The sequence below is a fragment of the Cyprinus carpio genome, chromosome B15 (assembly GCF_018340385.1).
Source record: "Cyprinus carpio isolate SPL01 chromosome B15, ASM1834038v1, whole genome shotgun sequence".
Classification (NCBI taxonomy): domain Eukaryota; kingdom Metazoa; phylum Chordata; class Actinopteri; order Cypriniformes; family Cyprinidae; genus Cyprinus; species Cyprinus carpio.
In genome coordinates, this window is record NC_056611.1 from 10,216,351 (window position 1) to 10,233,995 (window position 17,645).

Consider the following 17,645-nt stretch of genomic DNA (forward strand, 5'->3'; position numbering starts at 1 on the left):
TAAGTAAGTTAAGTTTAGTTTAGCCCCCCCCCCATATAACGATAATATGTCTTTTCTATCACCCTATTTTGTTTTGTTTTGTTTTATTTTATTTTATTTTATTTTATTTTATTTAATTTATTTTATTTTATTTTATTTTATTTTATTTTATTTTATTTTATTTTATTTTATTTTATTCCTCTACAAATCATTCCAATGGTGTTAAAGAAACATTTCTTACTATTATCTATGTTATTTACAGTTGTGCTGCTTAATATTTTTGAAATGTGATTATTTTTTCCCAGGATTATTTAATGAAAAGAAATAAATATTTTGTAACGATATAAATATCTATAATGGCACTTTAACGTGCAACCTTGCTCAATAAATAAATTAATAATAATAAAAAAAATCTTACTTTACTTTGATTAAAATATTCTTTAATCAAAATAATGCAAAACGTTTCATGGTGAGGTCAGAAATATTCATCGCCAGTAAATGTTTTCAAGAAACCTGCGACTGGACCCTAATTTGACAGTACAGCAAAGTGACAGACATTAAATGAACTCAATAAGAGTTTTGTCATCATCCATTTATCCTCCACCTCACCCTGCTTTCATTGACACCGTATGTCTGCTATTTTCTGCTATTTTCTCTCCATCAGTCGGTCTGGCTCAGCGTCTGTCCATTCTCGCACTCTTTTCTGGGTAATTATTTAAACTGGCAAACCCGTGGTGTGGCGGTTTGGTGCTGCCGCATGTCCTCGGGTGAGAAGCCGCTAATGATTGAGCCCCACTGGGACGCTGCTCTGTAGGTCACCGGCAGGTGCCAATGGCTCTGTCATTACCTCTCGCTGGCAGCTTACGGAGGGGACCATCAAATGATCCATTTGCTTTTTGGCCCAGGAAAGAGAGAGATAAGGAGACTCGGGATGGAGAGCTCCCACGGGTGCATTCACACGGTGAGAGACGCTCCGTTATCGATCTGCTCTCCTGTACTGACAGTCGTGTCACTGTGCGCAGCAGAAGGAAGAGAAGAGAGAAGCGACTCTGAGTGAGTTAGACTGTAGTCGAGCACACACTGCTCTTTTCTCACTCTTCTTTGGAAAGCGGGCTGGAAACAGAGTGCCTTAAGCTAGTTTACTTCTAGTGTGGTTGTCAGGTTAGAGAAAAAAATATTAGGTTATATGAATAATCATACAATTTAGTATGTTTTTAAATACATTTGGTTTACATGCCCTCATAAACCATATTCACCTACACTCTCAGGAAAAAAAAAAAAAAAGAAGAAGAAAAAAAGGTACAAAAGCTGTCACTATGCCAGTACCTACTCAAAAAGTCAATTTTTGTACTTTTTAGGTATTGATATGTACACTTTAGGTACTGATGCGTACCTTTAAGGTACCAGTATGGACCCTTTAGGTACAAAGATGTACCTTTTGAATAGTTACCTTCCCAGTAACAGCTTTTGTACCTTTTTTCCTACCCATATGTATGTTAATGTTTTTGTTAGTGCTGTCAAGCAATTAATTGTGATTAATGGCATCCAAAATAAGTGTCTGTTTACATAATATATATGTGTGTGTACTGTGTATATTTATTATGCATCTATAAATACACACACATACAGCATATATTTTTACAAATATTTACATGTATAACTTATTCATATTATTTATATTATATATAAATATATTTCATATATAAACAACACATTTTTCTAAATGTGTTATATGATATAAATCTATACATGCATGTGTGTGTATTTTATATATTTATTTATTTATTTACACACACACACACACACACACACACACACACACACACACAGAGTACACACTCATATACTATGTAAACAAAAACTTTTATTCTGGATGCCATTAATCACAATTAAAAAGAAGACTCATGCTCATCAAGGCTGCATTTTTTTTTCTCTAAAATACAATAAAAATAATAGTACTGGGTAACATTTTTACAGTTTAAAATGTTTTAATATATTGTAATATATATTTATACAAAATGTAAAATGTTATTTATTCCTTTGATGCAAAGCTGAATTATCAGCAGCCATTGCTTCAGTCTTTAGTATTATGGTATACTTTAAAAATATTTCTAATAAATCATTCTATAATATAAAATAATATAGTCATAGCTCCAAAGAAAAATAAATTCTTTTTTTAAATAACTGAAACTATAATTTGTGTATGTGTATGTGTGTTTTAAAAAATGTAAACTATTTTATTTTATTTATTTTATTTAATTTTATTTGATTTTTGAACACAATATATTTGGTTTCTATTTCATAATATAAAATAATATCATTTAAATTCCTCAGGGCCGTCTAGTATTACACAAGTTTTAAGAGTTATGACATCGTATGTTGTATTATATTGAAATGTCAATATAATAGAGCTATAGTCAAGTCCAGCTTTGTCGAGTCCAAGACAAGTCAAAGACCAGGACTAGTCGAGACCGAGTCCAAAAGTTTCGAGTCCAAGTCAAGACCAAGTCCAAATGAGAGAAAAAAAAGGATCCTCTTCAAGACCACATACTTAACTATTGATAATGTACTGTATGTGATGCGAGAGACAGCATATCTAAAAATATAATTTTACATTATTATTTGTAATGATCAAAAAGCATGTGCAAAGTAACAACTCTGTAGGACAGGGGTCTCCAAACTAGATCCTGGACGGCCAATGCCCTGCAGAGTTTAGCTCCAACTGGCCTTAACACACCTATCTGGAAGTTTCTAGTGTGTCTAGTAAGAGCTTGATTAGCTGGATCAAGTGTGTTTAATTAGAGTTGGAGCTAAACTCTGCAGGACACTGACCCTCTAGGACCGTGTTTGGAGCTGTAGGATTAAATCTATTTTTTATGTACTTTATTTACTTTATTTAATGCTGCTGTTTGCTGACATCATGTCTGTGGTGAAAAATTAAAATGACTGATGCCTTGGCGCAGCACACACATGCAAAGCTCGGGATATGGTGGTTAAAGCTAGAAGGGATACGTTTGGTGCTACTGGGCATCCGCACATAAATACAGCCTAATTTGTCACACTGTACAACATTAATTAGTATTTCATTATTGTAAAGGGTAAGTTTAAGGCTATGTAGGTGTAGACGTTAATAAAACACAATCTAACAGGTAGAAAATTAAATTAGAAACATCTAAACTTTTCAGAACACAGCAAGTGCACCACTGGTCATGTGACAAGAATCAACGAATCAGCTTCATCCTTTCCCATAACAAAATTGAAAACTAAGCCAAGATGGAGAAACAGCTGATCATAGCTCTACAAGGATAGCCATTTTTTAAATGAATTTATTAGCAGAGCTACTGCAAGGGATTTTAAGTGCTGGAAATCCATTTATCCTTCTGCATCTTCATGGAGCACACATCAAGAACAACCCAACAACGCTTAGCAACGGCAGACGCCACTGGAGTGCAAGCATAGAGCGCAGGCTACAGAGTGCTTTGGAAAAAAGGAGAAAACGGCGCGCCTAGCGTTTTCCACACATTTTCATGTGAGAGAACATTTGGCGAGTCCAATGACCAAGTCCGAGAGCAAACACCAACGAGTCTGAGACAAGTCCGAGAAGACAGAAAAATGTCTGTACTGAGACCAGACTTGAGTACTACAGCCCTATAATATAATGACTCTAAAAGTTATTGTAATACTAATTAATTAATATTACCAAAATTATATTTTATATTATATTATATTAATTGGAATTTACAAGCCCTTTTCAGTTCTGGTGTCTGTAGATCCTCTGTAGCACATCTACACCTCTACAGATCATTGAAAAAACACACTCTGACATTAAATTCACACTCTGCCTTCGAATGCCCTTTAGAAAGGAAAGCTTCTGTAGTCTTATCTGAGACACATTATGAGTTTTTAATATCTGCGAGTGAATAGTTTTGCTCCAGCTATAAATAACAATGCCGATAGTACACAAAGGATTAAATGACCCTTTCCGTTTCTGATCAATGCTTTTGTGCTGGGTAATAGCTTTATTTTAGACAGCTCTAGAAATCTTCTTCTCCATGAGGAAAACACAGTGTGGCATAATAAACTTTTCCTCACATGGTTACAAATCAAAATTCTGTCATTATCTACTCACTCACATGTCATTCCAAACTCACATCATTTATTTATTTATTTATTTATTTTTTTTAATTTTTTTTTGTGGAACAGAAATAAAGTCATTTAGCAGAATCTCCAGGCTGCTTATTTCCATACATTAAAACACATTTTTTTCACTAAATTCAAAGTTTTACATCTTTGAGGACTTGAGAGAGAGCAAATGGTGACATAATTTTCTTTTTGAGTGAGTTGTTGCTTTAAAACCTGGCACAAACACAAGTTCCCACGTAATCTTCCCTGGCCTCTCTGTCTATGGTTGTAATCTAGGGCATATTGGTAAAAACAGAAAGCGTTTGATCTATTATTCATGTTACTTTTCAAGTTTGTACGTATATGCCTCTAAAGCAAGTACCAAGCTAAAAATATAAGTAAACACAAATGTTTCCCAGAATCATTACACATTTATTGCCACACTTGGTGATTGTAAATTGGTTATCACATTAATAACCATGGAGTTTTCTCTTTAAAAATACTCGTATACCATTCAGAAGCTGCTTGTTGCCACAAATATATATATATATATATAATTTATTTTATTTTTTTTTTAATCGAGCTATTTATGTTAAGCTGTTTATATTTTTGTTAATTCTTGCTGGAAACCCAATGTAATAATTTCAAAAGTCACATATTTTTTTTTTTTTTTTTTTAGTATAAAATCTCTTTCACCTCCAGCAGTCAGACTGAACTCAAACGTCCTCTTTGCTTGTACCGTGTGACCTTTCTGCATGAGTTTGGCCCTTTATCCCTGCTCTGTGGCAGCTGTAAACACATTTTCTCTTACCTGCATTACCCAGCGCCCTTTGCTTGTGCCCACGTCCCGACCCTCTCTCTGTGTCGCTGTGTCCTTGCCGTTACATCCCTCATTTGTCTCTCTTCCCAGGTGGTTGTTCACACCAGAATGGGTGAGCGGCTGTACCGAATCTCACCTTGGGCAAAATATGTGACCAGGCATGAGAAGTCCGTCATCTATGATTGGGTACATTGGGACCCTCCTCAACCTTACATCGTAAGTGATTATTTCCCCCCCAGCACCAGTGTGCCACAACCTTTTATTTTGTAGTGAACTATAATGGGTCCTCAACTTTTTAACCCTTCTATTTAAGTATAACTATGCACATGTAATGAATTCTTAATTTTAATGACCATGTAAGTGAGAATAGTATGGGAGTTTATTTCTGCCATTTAATAAAAACTTAAAAAAGGTTATTGTGACTTTTTATCTCATAATTCTAACTTTTTTCAAAGAATTGCGAATTTATGTCCCAAAATTCTAACTTTTTCTTTAATCAGAATTCTGAGTTTACATCCCACAATTCAAGTTTTTAAGCAGAATTCTAAGTTTACATTTTGGCATTCTTCTCTGAGTTTTTAAGTTTACGACTGGCAATTCTGACTTTTGTCTTGTAATTCTGGGTTTACGTCTTGCAATTCTGACCTTTTTTGGAATTTTGAGTTTACATTCTGGAATTCTAACTTTTTTTTTTACAGAATTCTAATTTTATAACTTGCAATAATGGCGTTTTCCTCAGACTTTTTAATCTCATAATTCTGATTTTTTTTCAAGGAATTGTGAATTTATGTCCCAAAGTTCTAACTTTTTCTTTAATCAGAATTTGAGTTTACATCCCACAATTCTATTTTTTTAAGCAGAATTCTAAGTTTACATTTTGGCATTCTTCTCTGAATTTTCAGTTTAATGTACATCTTGCAATTGGGATTTTTTTCTTGAGTTTACGTCTTGCAATTCTGACCTTTTTTGAAATTTTGAGTTTACATTCTGGAATTCTAACTTTTTTTTTAACAGAATTCTAATTTTATAACTTGCAATTCTAGCGTTTTCTTCAGAATTCTGAGTTTACATACAATAATTCTTACTTTCTTTTTTTTTTTAAGCAGAATACTAAGATTTTTACATCTCGCAATTCTGGCATTTTTCTCTGAATTTTGAGTTTAATGTACATCTTGCAATGCTGACTTTTTTTCTTGGTATTCTGAATTTATGTCTTGCGATTCTGATTCCCACAATTGTAAATTTACAATCCCATATCCCAAAGAGTGAGATAATTGTGAGATTAAAAAAAAAAAAAATGCAATAACCTTTTTTAAAATATATTTTTCATTCCATGGCAGAAATTCGCTTTCATAAAATTGTACTCTAGTTAGGGCATGTGCATGTACTGTATATTCCCTATTAATTAAAGTTTCCAAGCAAAGCAAAATGTTTCTGAAAACAGGAGGATGAAGAAAAAACGTCTTTATGAATACATGAGCCATTTCATTGCTTTCTACTTAAAGTTATTTTGCTTTAATGTCAAGTCAAGCCTGTGAACACCATATCCTCTGACTATGAATTATATATGCCCGTTAATGTCCTCCAGTCATGAGTCATCATTTGCTGAGATTCCCCAAATTAGCTACTGTCAGCTCTGTTTAGAGGCTCCATCTTATCTTCTGTTGTATTGGCATGTACTGTGATGTTAAATTTGGATGAAGAATTATTCCAGAGATATTTCCTTGCTGTTTCTGTGCCAGCACAAGCACCCTCGTCCACAAAAGCCCAGGAGCTTACGGATATACGAGTCCCACGTTGGCATTGCTTCTCCAGAGGGCAAAGTGGCATCCTACAGCAACTTTACACACAACGTGCTGCCTAGGATCAAAGATCTTGGTAAGAGACTGCGTCGTTAACACAAAATGTTGGTATAATTAGAATTTATGCTTAATAGACTTTGGTTCAAAGTGTTTTTATCATGAGTTTTTTTAATTAAAATCAGCTTTACTTCTAATAACACACCAATCCTTATCCAAACTTTACTCTTCCTCCTGAAATGTTATCCTCTTTCTTTTTTCTTTTACTCATACTCATTTTTTTCTTTTTCTTTTCTTTTCTTTTCTTTTTCTTTTCTTTTTCTTTTCTTTTCTTTTCTTATTACTTTGTGTTATGGTGTTTTTTTTGTTTGAATTGGTTTTATGTGGATTTTATTTTTTGCATTGCCTTTCAGTAATTTTGCCAGCAAGGTTTTATTCTAACAAATTAATATATTCGTTCGTACATATTTTTTTTTTTTTTTTTTTTTTTTTTTTAACACAGTCTTCATCTTATTGTTTATTTAGTTTGAGGGTATTTTCATTTTGTTTGCCTTGGTTTTATGTTGGTTCCTTTTTTTCCTTTGACAGTTTTACAAACGCTTTAAACATTTCTTAAAACAAATTACTCTAACCGCGCATGAGTGTGTCCCTTGACCGATTCAACATTGATATTTTTCTCTGTGGCCTTTTGAAACAAAATGTTTAAACAATTGTCTATTTTTTTTTTTATCGCTTTCAGTTTAGATTTTGGCACAAGTTTTAATACTCTTTCTTTCTTCAAATCATTGTTTGTTTTAGCTAAAATCTTCAAATGAAAAGACATTTCAGATGGTGAAGATAATTACTACATAATGTTATGCGCTCAGAGAGACACTTTCATTTTTCTCTGCTAACAAAAAACACAATGGGCTTCTTCACTAGCAGGTCTGTAAAGTACTTTATTCTTTTTGATGCATTACAGAGAAGTACTGAAATATTATGGTAGAGCATTACCATGTTTTTTTTGGAGATATACCATGACAGTACAATGATATACCTTGGAGTATTATTAAGATATTGTGCTAAATTAATAATTTGATTATTTTGTACAATATTAAAGTATTACCATCCAGTACATCACTGTGTGATGGTACCATCACAGTACATTTTAATAAGGATACAGGCATTATTTTTAGCCTGAAGAGAGGTTATGTTCTACCTGCCAACATTCCTCCTTCATCACAAAGTATCTGAGCTGCAGTGGTGCTTAACCTGACAGACCTGCCGCATTGATGATGAGCCAGTGGCCTTGGTGCCAATGTTCTGGGGAGGCTGCTCTCTCAACCAAGCCCCTTTCTGCAGGTCAACACCCTGTTTACAGGCTTTAGCTGCCATTTGGAGTGTTCATTAGTGCTGTCGTGGATGAAGGCTGGAGAGAGGTGTGTTTGAGTGTGCTGATGTGTTTTGGAGAGGCAGGGGGTATTTTCAAGTATTTACCAGACACGGAAGATGAGGTTTAGAAGCCTGTGGATTAGAGATTGGGGTGATGTGACAGTTAGAGAGATAGTTTGCCAAATTAGAAAATTCTTAATTTCGTCTGTGGAACATAAAAGATGAATTTTTGAAAACTGTCCTGGTCACTTTTTCTATTTAAGGAATGTGAATGGGGTCTCTCGCTCTCAGATATGGCTTTATTAGATAAACAAATGGAAACTACTGAGAATCTTCTGGAAAAGCGCTTCTCAGTTAATTAATGATAAAATGTATTGGTCTGTTTGTGACTGAGGTTAGATATAGCTCACAAAATCACTCTAAGGTCTTGACTCAAAGCATTTAACAACTCGCTGGAGAGGATACACTTGAGTGAATAATGACTTTAATTCAGGATGTTCTTCTATGACTGCTAAATGCATGGAAAAGAGCATTCAGCACATTATTTAACATTTCTCCTTTAGTGTATCATTAAAAAACAAAGACGTACTGGTTTGGAGTGAAATGAGAGTAAATGATAACATATTTTTATTTTTGGGTGAATGATCTCTTTAATAGCAACCATTATCTTTTGCTTCCAGGATCCTGGACTCTGTTTTGAAACATTTATTGTTGACAGGAATATTTGTCTAGAGATGCCTGCGCTGTAGGCAGAGGGCTGATATATTTTTTACAGCAGAAGTTCCAAACATTTATCTCAGTCAGAGAGTCTGAATCCATTGAAGTGCTTATAAAAGGAGTGTGCTTTTTGGTTTGAATTAAATGGTAATTTTCTTCATTTCAGTATGAGTATTGAGTAGGTGGTGGCCTTATTAAATCCAAATTTCACTTGAACTAGAATATCACTGTTAGAACTGGAATAGATCTTTCTAAGAATCTGCTTTATTGACACAGAACCTTTTCGGATTTTTTTTGTTTGTTTGTTTTTTTTGTTTTGCATTGATCTTTCGTTATTCGGTATGTATGTATTAGGGGTAGAACGGTTCAACTTTTTCACGGTTTGTATCATGGTTTTAGACTCACGGTTTCAGTATGGTTTGGTATGTGCTGTGTTTATGGAAAAACTATACTTTCGAATAAAAATAAAGAAAATAAGAATATTTTATCTAACTACAAGCAACAGCACAAATAAATACAAAAGAGAAAAGATACAAATAATTATTTTTATTTTTTTTAGGTAGGTTTAGCATTAGTTTAAGTAGTCAAATGTAATACAGCATTGCATATTTGACTGTATAAATTAAAGTAATAATGCCAAGATGGCGCCACTAAGATTGGATGCCATCCAGGTCGCTCCACTTAGATTGTGTTTTTATTTACTTTTGTACTTTCTTTTGCTCTCTCTTTTCACACACATCGTCTGCACTTATCACTTACGACAAAGGAACACTTTTGGACATTGGACACTGCTTCAATAACCTGTTTCACGACACTTTATCCTCCAACCCATTGTGGCCATCTGAGATTCTCTGGAACGCCGAGATGCACAATGGCCACCTGAATAACCACCCAAGGCGACGGATCAAGAAACACGTGGAAAATGGTGTGACCCCAGGAATATCTCCACTCTGTCGCGCTCCTGCTTGCCTCATCTGGAACATCTATCCATTATTTGCCGCCCATATTCTATCTGCCCCGGGAGTTTTCATCGATCATTGTTACTGCTGTTTACATCCCACCACAAGCTGACACTGGCTTGGCTTTGTCTAAGCTCCACGATGTGCTCAGCGGCAACATCAACAAACATCCTGACGCTGCTCTAATCATCGCGGGGAATTTTAACAAAGCCAACCTTAGGCAGGTCATGCCGTACTTTTATCAACATGTTTCCTGTCCAACCAGAGGACCGAATACACTGGAACATTGCTACTCTCAGTTTAAGAATGACTACAAAGCTCGCTCACTACCAGCTTTCGGCAAATCGGACCATACTGCCATTTTCCTCACACTGGAATATAAACAAAGGCTCGTCCAAGAACCCCCGGTGCAGAGGGTGGTGACGCACTGGTCCGCCAACTCTGAAGCCATGCTACAGTCGGCTCTTGAGGACGTAGACTGGGACATGTTCCGAACGAGTTCCTCTGACGTCAGCGAGTTCACGGATGTAGCATTAGGCTGATGTTAACAAGCTAACCGAACAAGCTACGGATACAATAACTATAAGGACCTTCTCAAATCAGAAACTGTGGGTGTACAGAACAATCCGTGCTGCAGTAAACAAATGCACTGCTGCAAACACAGATACAGTGGGAACGGATAGAGTCACATTTCTAGCTAAATGACTTCCGACGCATGTAGTAAGGACTAAGAACCATCTGTGCCTTTGGAAACAAATCCTCTGCAGCTGTAAGAGCAGACCCATCGCTGGCTGACGAGTTAAACTCTTTCTAAGGCCGCTTTGAATGCAACTGCGGCAACGGGAGTCTGCCGATCAGCGCGTCAGGAAGCAGCGGGCAGAGCAGCGATAATCATGTGATCACCCTGTCTGAGGACGAGGTTCGGAGGGCTCTAAAGCGAGTGAACGTCAGGAAAGCAGCAGGTTCTGATGGGATTTTTGGCCGTGTTCTGAGTTCCTGTGCTGATCAGCTCGCTGGTTTGTTTACATCTATTTTTAATGAGTCCCTTGCTAACTCAGTGGTTCCCACCTCCTTCAAAACATCTGCCATCATCCCTGTGCCTAAGAACAATAACACCTCTTGCCTGAATGACTATCGTCCGGTTGCCCTCACGTCAACAGTCATGAAGGTCTTTGAGAAACTTATAAAGAACAACATCTGCTCCTCCATCCCTGATACTTTGGACCCTCTTCAGTTTGCCTTCAGATTGCCCCAATAGATCCACTGATGATGCCATCTCTCACATCCTGTACTCTTCTTTCACGCACATTGACAGCAGCAATGGGAACTATGTAAGGCTGCTATTCATTGACTATAGCTCAGCTTTAAATACTATAGTCCCCATCAAGCTAGCTTCCAAACTCATGGACCTCAGCCTGAATTCTTCACTATGCAACTGGATTCTTGATTTCCTCACCGGCAGACCTCAAGTGGTGAAGGTAGGCCAGTACACCTCCAACTCCATCACCCTGAATGTGGGAGCTCCACAGGGCTGTGTCCTGAGTCCCCTGCTCTACTCTCTCTAAACACATGACAGGGTGTCTTCCCACAGCTCCACATCCATTATCAAATTTGCTGATGATACTGTGGTTCTGGGCCTAATTTCCAACAACAATGAAGCCGCATACTTGGATGAGGTAGAGAAACTCACATCATGGTGCCAGGACAATTGTCTCTCTATGAATGTGAGGAAAGAGCTGATTGTGGACTTCAGGAAGAGACAGCAGCAGCCTTACACTCCTCTTATGATCAGCGGAACCCCCGTGGAGAGGGTGAGCAGCTTCAAGTACCTTGGAGTAAACATATCTGAGGACCTGACTTGGGCTACCCACATTCAAACTCAAAAGAATGCCAGACAAAGACTGTACCATCTGCGTCAGCTGAGAAAATTTAGGGTCTCACCGGCAATCCTGAAAACTTTCTATTCAGGGGCCATAGAAAGTGTATTGACTCAGTGTATCTCAGTGTGGTATGGGAACAGCTCTAGTCAAGACTGCAAAGCCCTGCAGAGAGTTGTGCGCTTAGCTGAGCGCATCTCAGGGTCTGCTCTCCCCTCATTGCAGGACATCTACCTCAAATGCTGCAAAAGCAGAGCTGTTAAAATCATTAAGGACACAAATCACCCTGGTAACTTTCTTTTCAGTTTGCTGCCATCTGGTAAGCGCTTCCATAGCCTGATGGCAAAAACTGAGAGACTTAGGAGGAGCTTCTTCCCCCAGGCCATCAGGCTCCTAAACTCAAACTCAGTCTCTTAACCTTTACATGACTTCACTTAATTATCAGTACGATACTGAATATACCGACTTTGACACTGTCACACAGCAATTTCTATAATTTTATTTTTATTTATTTACCTTTTTACCTCTATTGCTGCTATGTTAATACTGTTTGCACAATCCCCTCTTGTACATTCCTGCTCATCTTAATATTTATTAATTCTACAGTATACTGTCCTGCACATTTTATTTTATAAGCATTTTATTTTAATCTTATTTATTTTTTTTATCTTTTTCCATATCATATTTTTTCTGTATAATTTTCTTGTGTTTGTATTCTTTATTTTCACTGTCCATGGAGCGGACCTGACTTACATTTCACTGCTGGTCATATGCTCTCCATATAACCATGTATGTGACAAATAAAAATCTTGATTCTTGAATCTTGAATCTTAAAGATTAATCTTTATCCAAGTCACAAAAGTTATCCAATCAAAAGCAGTAATTTACTTATTTGTTGTTGCTGTTCGATTAATATTAAGACTGTCACTTTAAGAGAATGCACTGATCTGATCCAGTGCACTAATACACTAATACAATATAACACACATCAGACTATAAAAACTAATTAAAAAATGGGTCGCCAGTGATTTTTTTTTTTTTTTTTTTTTTTTTTAAATTAAAAAATGGGTCGCCAGTGATTTTTCTTTTTTTTTTTTTTTTTTTTACTAAAATAATTAATCCGTTTTCTAATCATAATAATATTAATAATAATAACTTTGAATAGAATTACACTGAAAAATCATTCAAACACCTGCAAAAAAAAAAAAAAAAAAAAAAATCTTGCGCGCAGTGTTGATACGGCCATTTTCTTTTTCTCACTGAGATCTGATTTTTTTCACAAGAAAAAGACACCACTATACCGAAACCAATTCAAATTAAAATTAACATTACCAATCCAAATCAAAAAAAAAATAGGCACCAATACCGAGACCACTTCAAATGAGCCAGAGACAGAGACCCCTTTAAATGAAGCAGCAGAAAACGCAGCCAGTCGTCAAACCCTGCCGCAAAAACAGCGGAGATCAGCAGGGAAGATAACGAAGGCGATGCCATGTGAACAGAGTAGCAGTACTTGCCCAGCAAAGAAAAAAGCAGAAATCCGGAGTAAGGCCATATAAAGATGATTTTTTGAAGTTTGGGTTTGTCAACTGTTCGGACGCAGTCCGTGCTGCAATACCAATGTACGTAATATGCGGTGAAAAGTTGGCAAATGAAAGTTTGAAACCAGCGAAGTTGGAAAGACATTTAAGTACACGCCATGCAGATCTTGCGGACAAACCATTATCTTTTTTTTCAGAGGAAGTCTGAAGAAATTAAGTCATCAGCTCAGTTACTCAGCAGAAGTGTGACATACAATGACAAATTGCACTTGGCATCTTATAAAGTTTCATATCGTGTTGCCAAAGAAAAAAAAGCGCCACACACAATTGCAGAGCGATTAATATTGCCTGCTGCACTAGACATAGTTAATACAGTTCTGGATGAAAAGGCATCTGAAAAGCTAAAACTAATTCCTCTTAGTGACAATACGGTGTCACGTCGAATTGTGGATATTGCCCAGAATTTAGAAGAACAGCTCATAGCGAGACTGAAGTCAGCGAAGGATTTTGCTATTCAGCTGGATGAGAGCACTGACGTTGCATCAAGCGCTACGTTACTTGTTTATGTTCGGTACATTTGGCAAGGTGAATTTCTTGAAGATCTTCTGTGCTGCCTAACTTTGCCTTCTAGCACGTCAGGAGCACATATTTTTGAACAATTAAATGCATTCATAACAAAAAAGCGGTCTGGATTGGGCCAATTGCAAAGGCATCACCAGCGACGGGGCGGCCAACCTCACTGGCAAAAATAGTGGAGTTGTCAGAAGGATTAAGGATGCAGCAGGACAAAACATTGTTTGGTACCATTGTTTTATTCATCGTGAAGCGTTGGCATCAAAAGGAATCCCACCTGAGCTTGAAATAGTGATGAGAGACACTGTCAAAGTTGTGAACTACATTAAAGGCAGTGCTCTTAATAGCCGACTTTTCGAGGCCCTGTGTGTTGAAATGGGAGCCGAGCACAAACATTTACTCTTTCATATACAGACGTGAGATGGCTGTCGAAGGGTAGGGTGCTCAGCCGAGTGTACGAATTGAAGGATGAAATACGTGCTTTTCTTACTGATAAACTGTCACCTCTCGCAAGCCAATTCAGTGATGAGAAATGGCTTTTAACCCTTTCTTATCTGGCTGACATATTTTCTGTTCTAAACGAACTGAATCTAAAACTACAAGGACGGGAAGACAACATTTTCAGACATTGCGAACAAATTCAGGCTTTCCAGAAATCACTCGAACTCTGGCAGCTGCGACTCAAAACCGCGAGCTACTATATGTTCCCGACAATGATAAAAACGCATTGAAGAAAAAAACGATGTGCCCAACGAATCGGTCGCTGGCCTGACGCGTCTCATTCAGTCACATCTGGATGCACTGATGGGGAAATTTTCTCGCTACTTTCCCCAGGCGAAGTTCGATGAATTAAAAGACAAGCGGTGGGTGAAAAATCCCTTTGACTTTGAAACTCCAGATTCAATTGCTGAACTGAATTTAACTCCTTCTGAAGAATCAGAAATGATCCAACTAACCAGTGACAACACTTTGAAAACTCGTCACAAAACAGAAAAATTGTCTTCGTTCTGGATTGGCCTCTTCACCGAGTATCCCATGCTGAGCAAAGCAAGCATTTCATTGCTACTACCCTTCACCACTACCTATATGTGTGAAACTGGATTCTCAGTTTTAACCAAAATGAAGACGAAACAACGAAACAAACTGAATGCTTCTCCGGACATGCGTGTTGCCCTCTCATCCTGCGAACCGGCTTGGGACCAAATTATGCAGAATAAGCAGGCCCCCCTTCTCATTAATATATATATATATACTCGTTCGCTCCATCGGCAGCAACACTCACACACACTCGTTCGCTCCATCGGCAGCAACACTCACACACACTCGTTCGCTCCATCGGCAGCAACACACACACACACACTCGTTCGCTTCATCGGCAGCAACACACACACACACACTCGTTCGCTCCATCGGCAGCAACACACACACACACACTCGTTCGCTCCATCGGCAGCAACAAACACACACATTAAAGAGTTCAGTGAAAATGAGCCTTGTCTTCTGTCACACACACACACACACACACACTTATTTCAGATCAATAGGATAATTGTTTTCCTTCTGTTTCCTTATTTTTTGCTTTTAAACAGTTTGTGAGTGTGTGTGATTTTTGGTTGGGTGACAGTTGTTTGTTACTTGTTCTGTTCTGAATATCACATTTAAAGGATTTGTTGTGGAAATATGTTTTGTGTATTTTTTAAGCATGCAGCAAACGATAGTAGGCTTTTAATTGGTTTAAAATTCTTATGATGGTTAATGGTTAACAGGTTAATGAGCATCCCATAGCTAGATCAAATAAGTGCAGAATCAACTTTTGCATTGCAATCGCGTCAATGATCATCCAGTGCACGTGCATCATCAAAAGCGGTTGTTTATTGTTATTCTTATGCTTGGCTTAAGAATAAGCCTATGGGTCGCGTAAAAAAAAAAAAAAAAAAAAAAAGGGATCCTCTAATAAACAGCAAAAACCCAAAGGTTTAGGTGCATGTGGAAGAGTAGAGGTGATTGTAATCCTCTTGGAAATGGCAGAAGTCTGCCGGGGAAACACAGGCTCTGTGGCTATACCATGGATTTACACATATGGGATCCACTTAGGTCTCACATATGGAATATAGTCTTCTTCCGGTTCTCAAGGATCGATCGAGTGAAGGCCTGGCGCCAGATGTTCCGCCATGTCTGGCTGCTGAGGGGATGGAGGAGCTCAAAATGGTCTACAGGACGGCCACTCTGGAGCAGTTTTAGCAAGCTGACATTAAACCGTGGCCTCTCATTGCCTCTACCCATTTGAGGTGAGAAAACAGGTGGATACTGGCTCCACATGAAGGCTATAGAATCTAGCAAATGTGTTGGGGGTTGCCCAGCCCGCAGCTCTACAAATATCTGTCAGCAAGGCACCATGAGCCAGCGCCCAGGAGGATGCAACACTTCTAGTATAGTGAGCTTGCAACCTGAGTGAGCAGGGCACACCCTGTGCCTGGGTGATGGCATCCACAGTCCAGGGGGCCATCTTCTGCTTAGAGATGGCCTTCCCCTTCTGCCAGCCTCTGAACATACAAAGAGCTGGTCTGAGTGTCCGGTCTACGTAGCATCTCAAGGCTCGGACGGGACAGAGCAAAGCTAGGGCTGGGTCTGCTTCCTCCAGGGGCAGCACTTGCAGGCTCACCACCTGATCCCTGAAGGGATTAGTGGGAACCTTGGGCACGTAGCCAGGCCCTCAGGTTTACTTGGGAGTCAGCCGGCCTAAACTATAGGCACAAATCGTCACGCTGCCATGCCCACCTCGGGACTCGCTGATAAAGCAGTCTCATTTGAAGCAGCCCCAATGGCGTAACTGCCACTGCAGCTGCCATATGCCCCAGGAGCCTCTGAAATAGTTTCAGTGGGACCGCTGTCCTGCACTTGAATGAATTCAAGCAGTTCAGCAGCGACCGCACATTCCTCTGTTGAACCAAATCAAACTCCATACTGAGAAAAAAGATCCTCTGCGTTGGGGAGAGTTTGCCCTTTTCCCAGTTGACCCGAAGACCCAACTGGCTGAGGTGCTGGAGCACCAGGTCCCTGTGCTTGCACAACTGATTGCGAGACTGTGCTAGTATAAGCCGATCATCGAGATAGTTACACCCTGCTCTCTGAGGGCAACAAGAGTCCCCTCTGTGACTTTCGTGAAGACATGGGGAGACAGGGACAGCCCAAAGGGCAGGACCTTGTACTGGTATGCACGTCCTTCAAACGTTAACCGCAGAAATGGTCTGTGGCTGAAGGTATGCGTCCTTCAGGTCAATCGCTGCAAACCATTCTCAGGGACGAAAGATGCGTTTCTGCATCAACATCTTTAACGTCCTTCATCCTTCATATCGACCAGACACAGACAGAGATGGCGCTCCTGGACCACAAGTGTGGACATCAGATGACCCAGAGAACTCGTGTCCTTCAGTGCCTTGGCCTGATGAACCTGCAGTAACGCCATAGCATAGGAAGCTTTTCCACAGGCATATAAGCATCGCCGGACAGGCCAGAAGAGTACTTACAGTCCCATCGGGGGAGGCACGGTTTGCCCTGCCAGTTAGAGGCGGTAGGACACAACTGCAGCGCAACCGTTCCCTTCACTGGGGGGACCCTTTATACCCCCTAGCTGCACCACAGTCAGAGGTGGTGAGGGAGGAGGAACCAGCAATTTCTGGCAGTAAAAGGTGCCGTCCATGACCTGCTGAGCTCCTCATGCAACTCCGGGAAGAAAGGCACCAAGGCGGGGCACTGAGAACCAGCGTGAGCCACCCTGAGAAACCAGTCCCAAAACCTAGAGCTCTCGACACGCTATACACTTTCCACACAAAACCAAAACCCTCTGCGGCCCGGGAAAGCATAGCAGACAACACCACCATATCCGA

At 38.9% G+C, this 17,645-nt stretch overlaps 1 protein-coding gene across 1 annotated transcript in view; it reads left to right on the forward strand.

Moving 5' to 3' along the window:
* LOC109092657 (1,4-alpha-glucan-branching enzyme-like) overlaps positions 1-17,645 on the forward strand; it is a 171,069-nt gene that overhangs the window by 31,469 nt on the left and 121,955 nt on the right. Inside the window, exons 4-5 of the mRNA XM_042739167.1 lie at positions 5,012-5,137; positions 6,664-6,799. Of these exons, the coding sequence (XP_042595101.1) occupies positions 5,012-5,137; positions 6,664-6,799 (262 nt within the window). The remainder of the gene's footprint in view (positions 1-5,011; positions 5,138-6,663; positions 6,800-17,645) is intronic.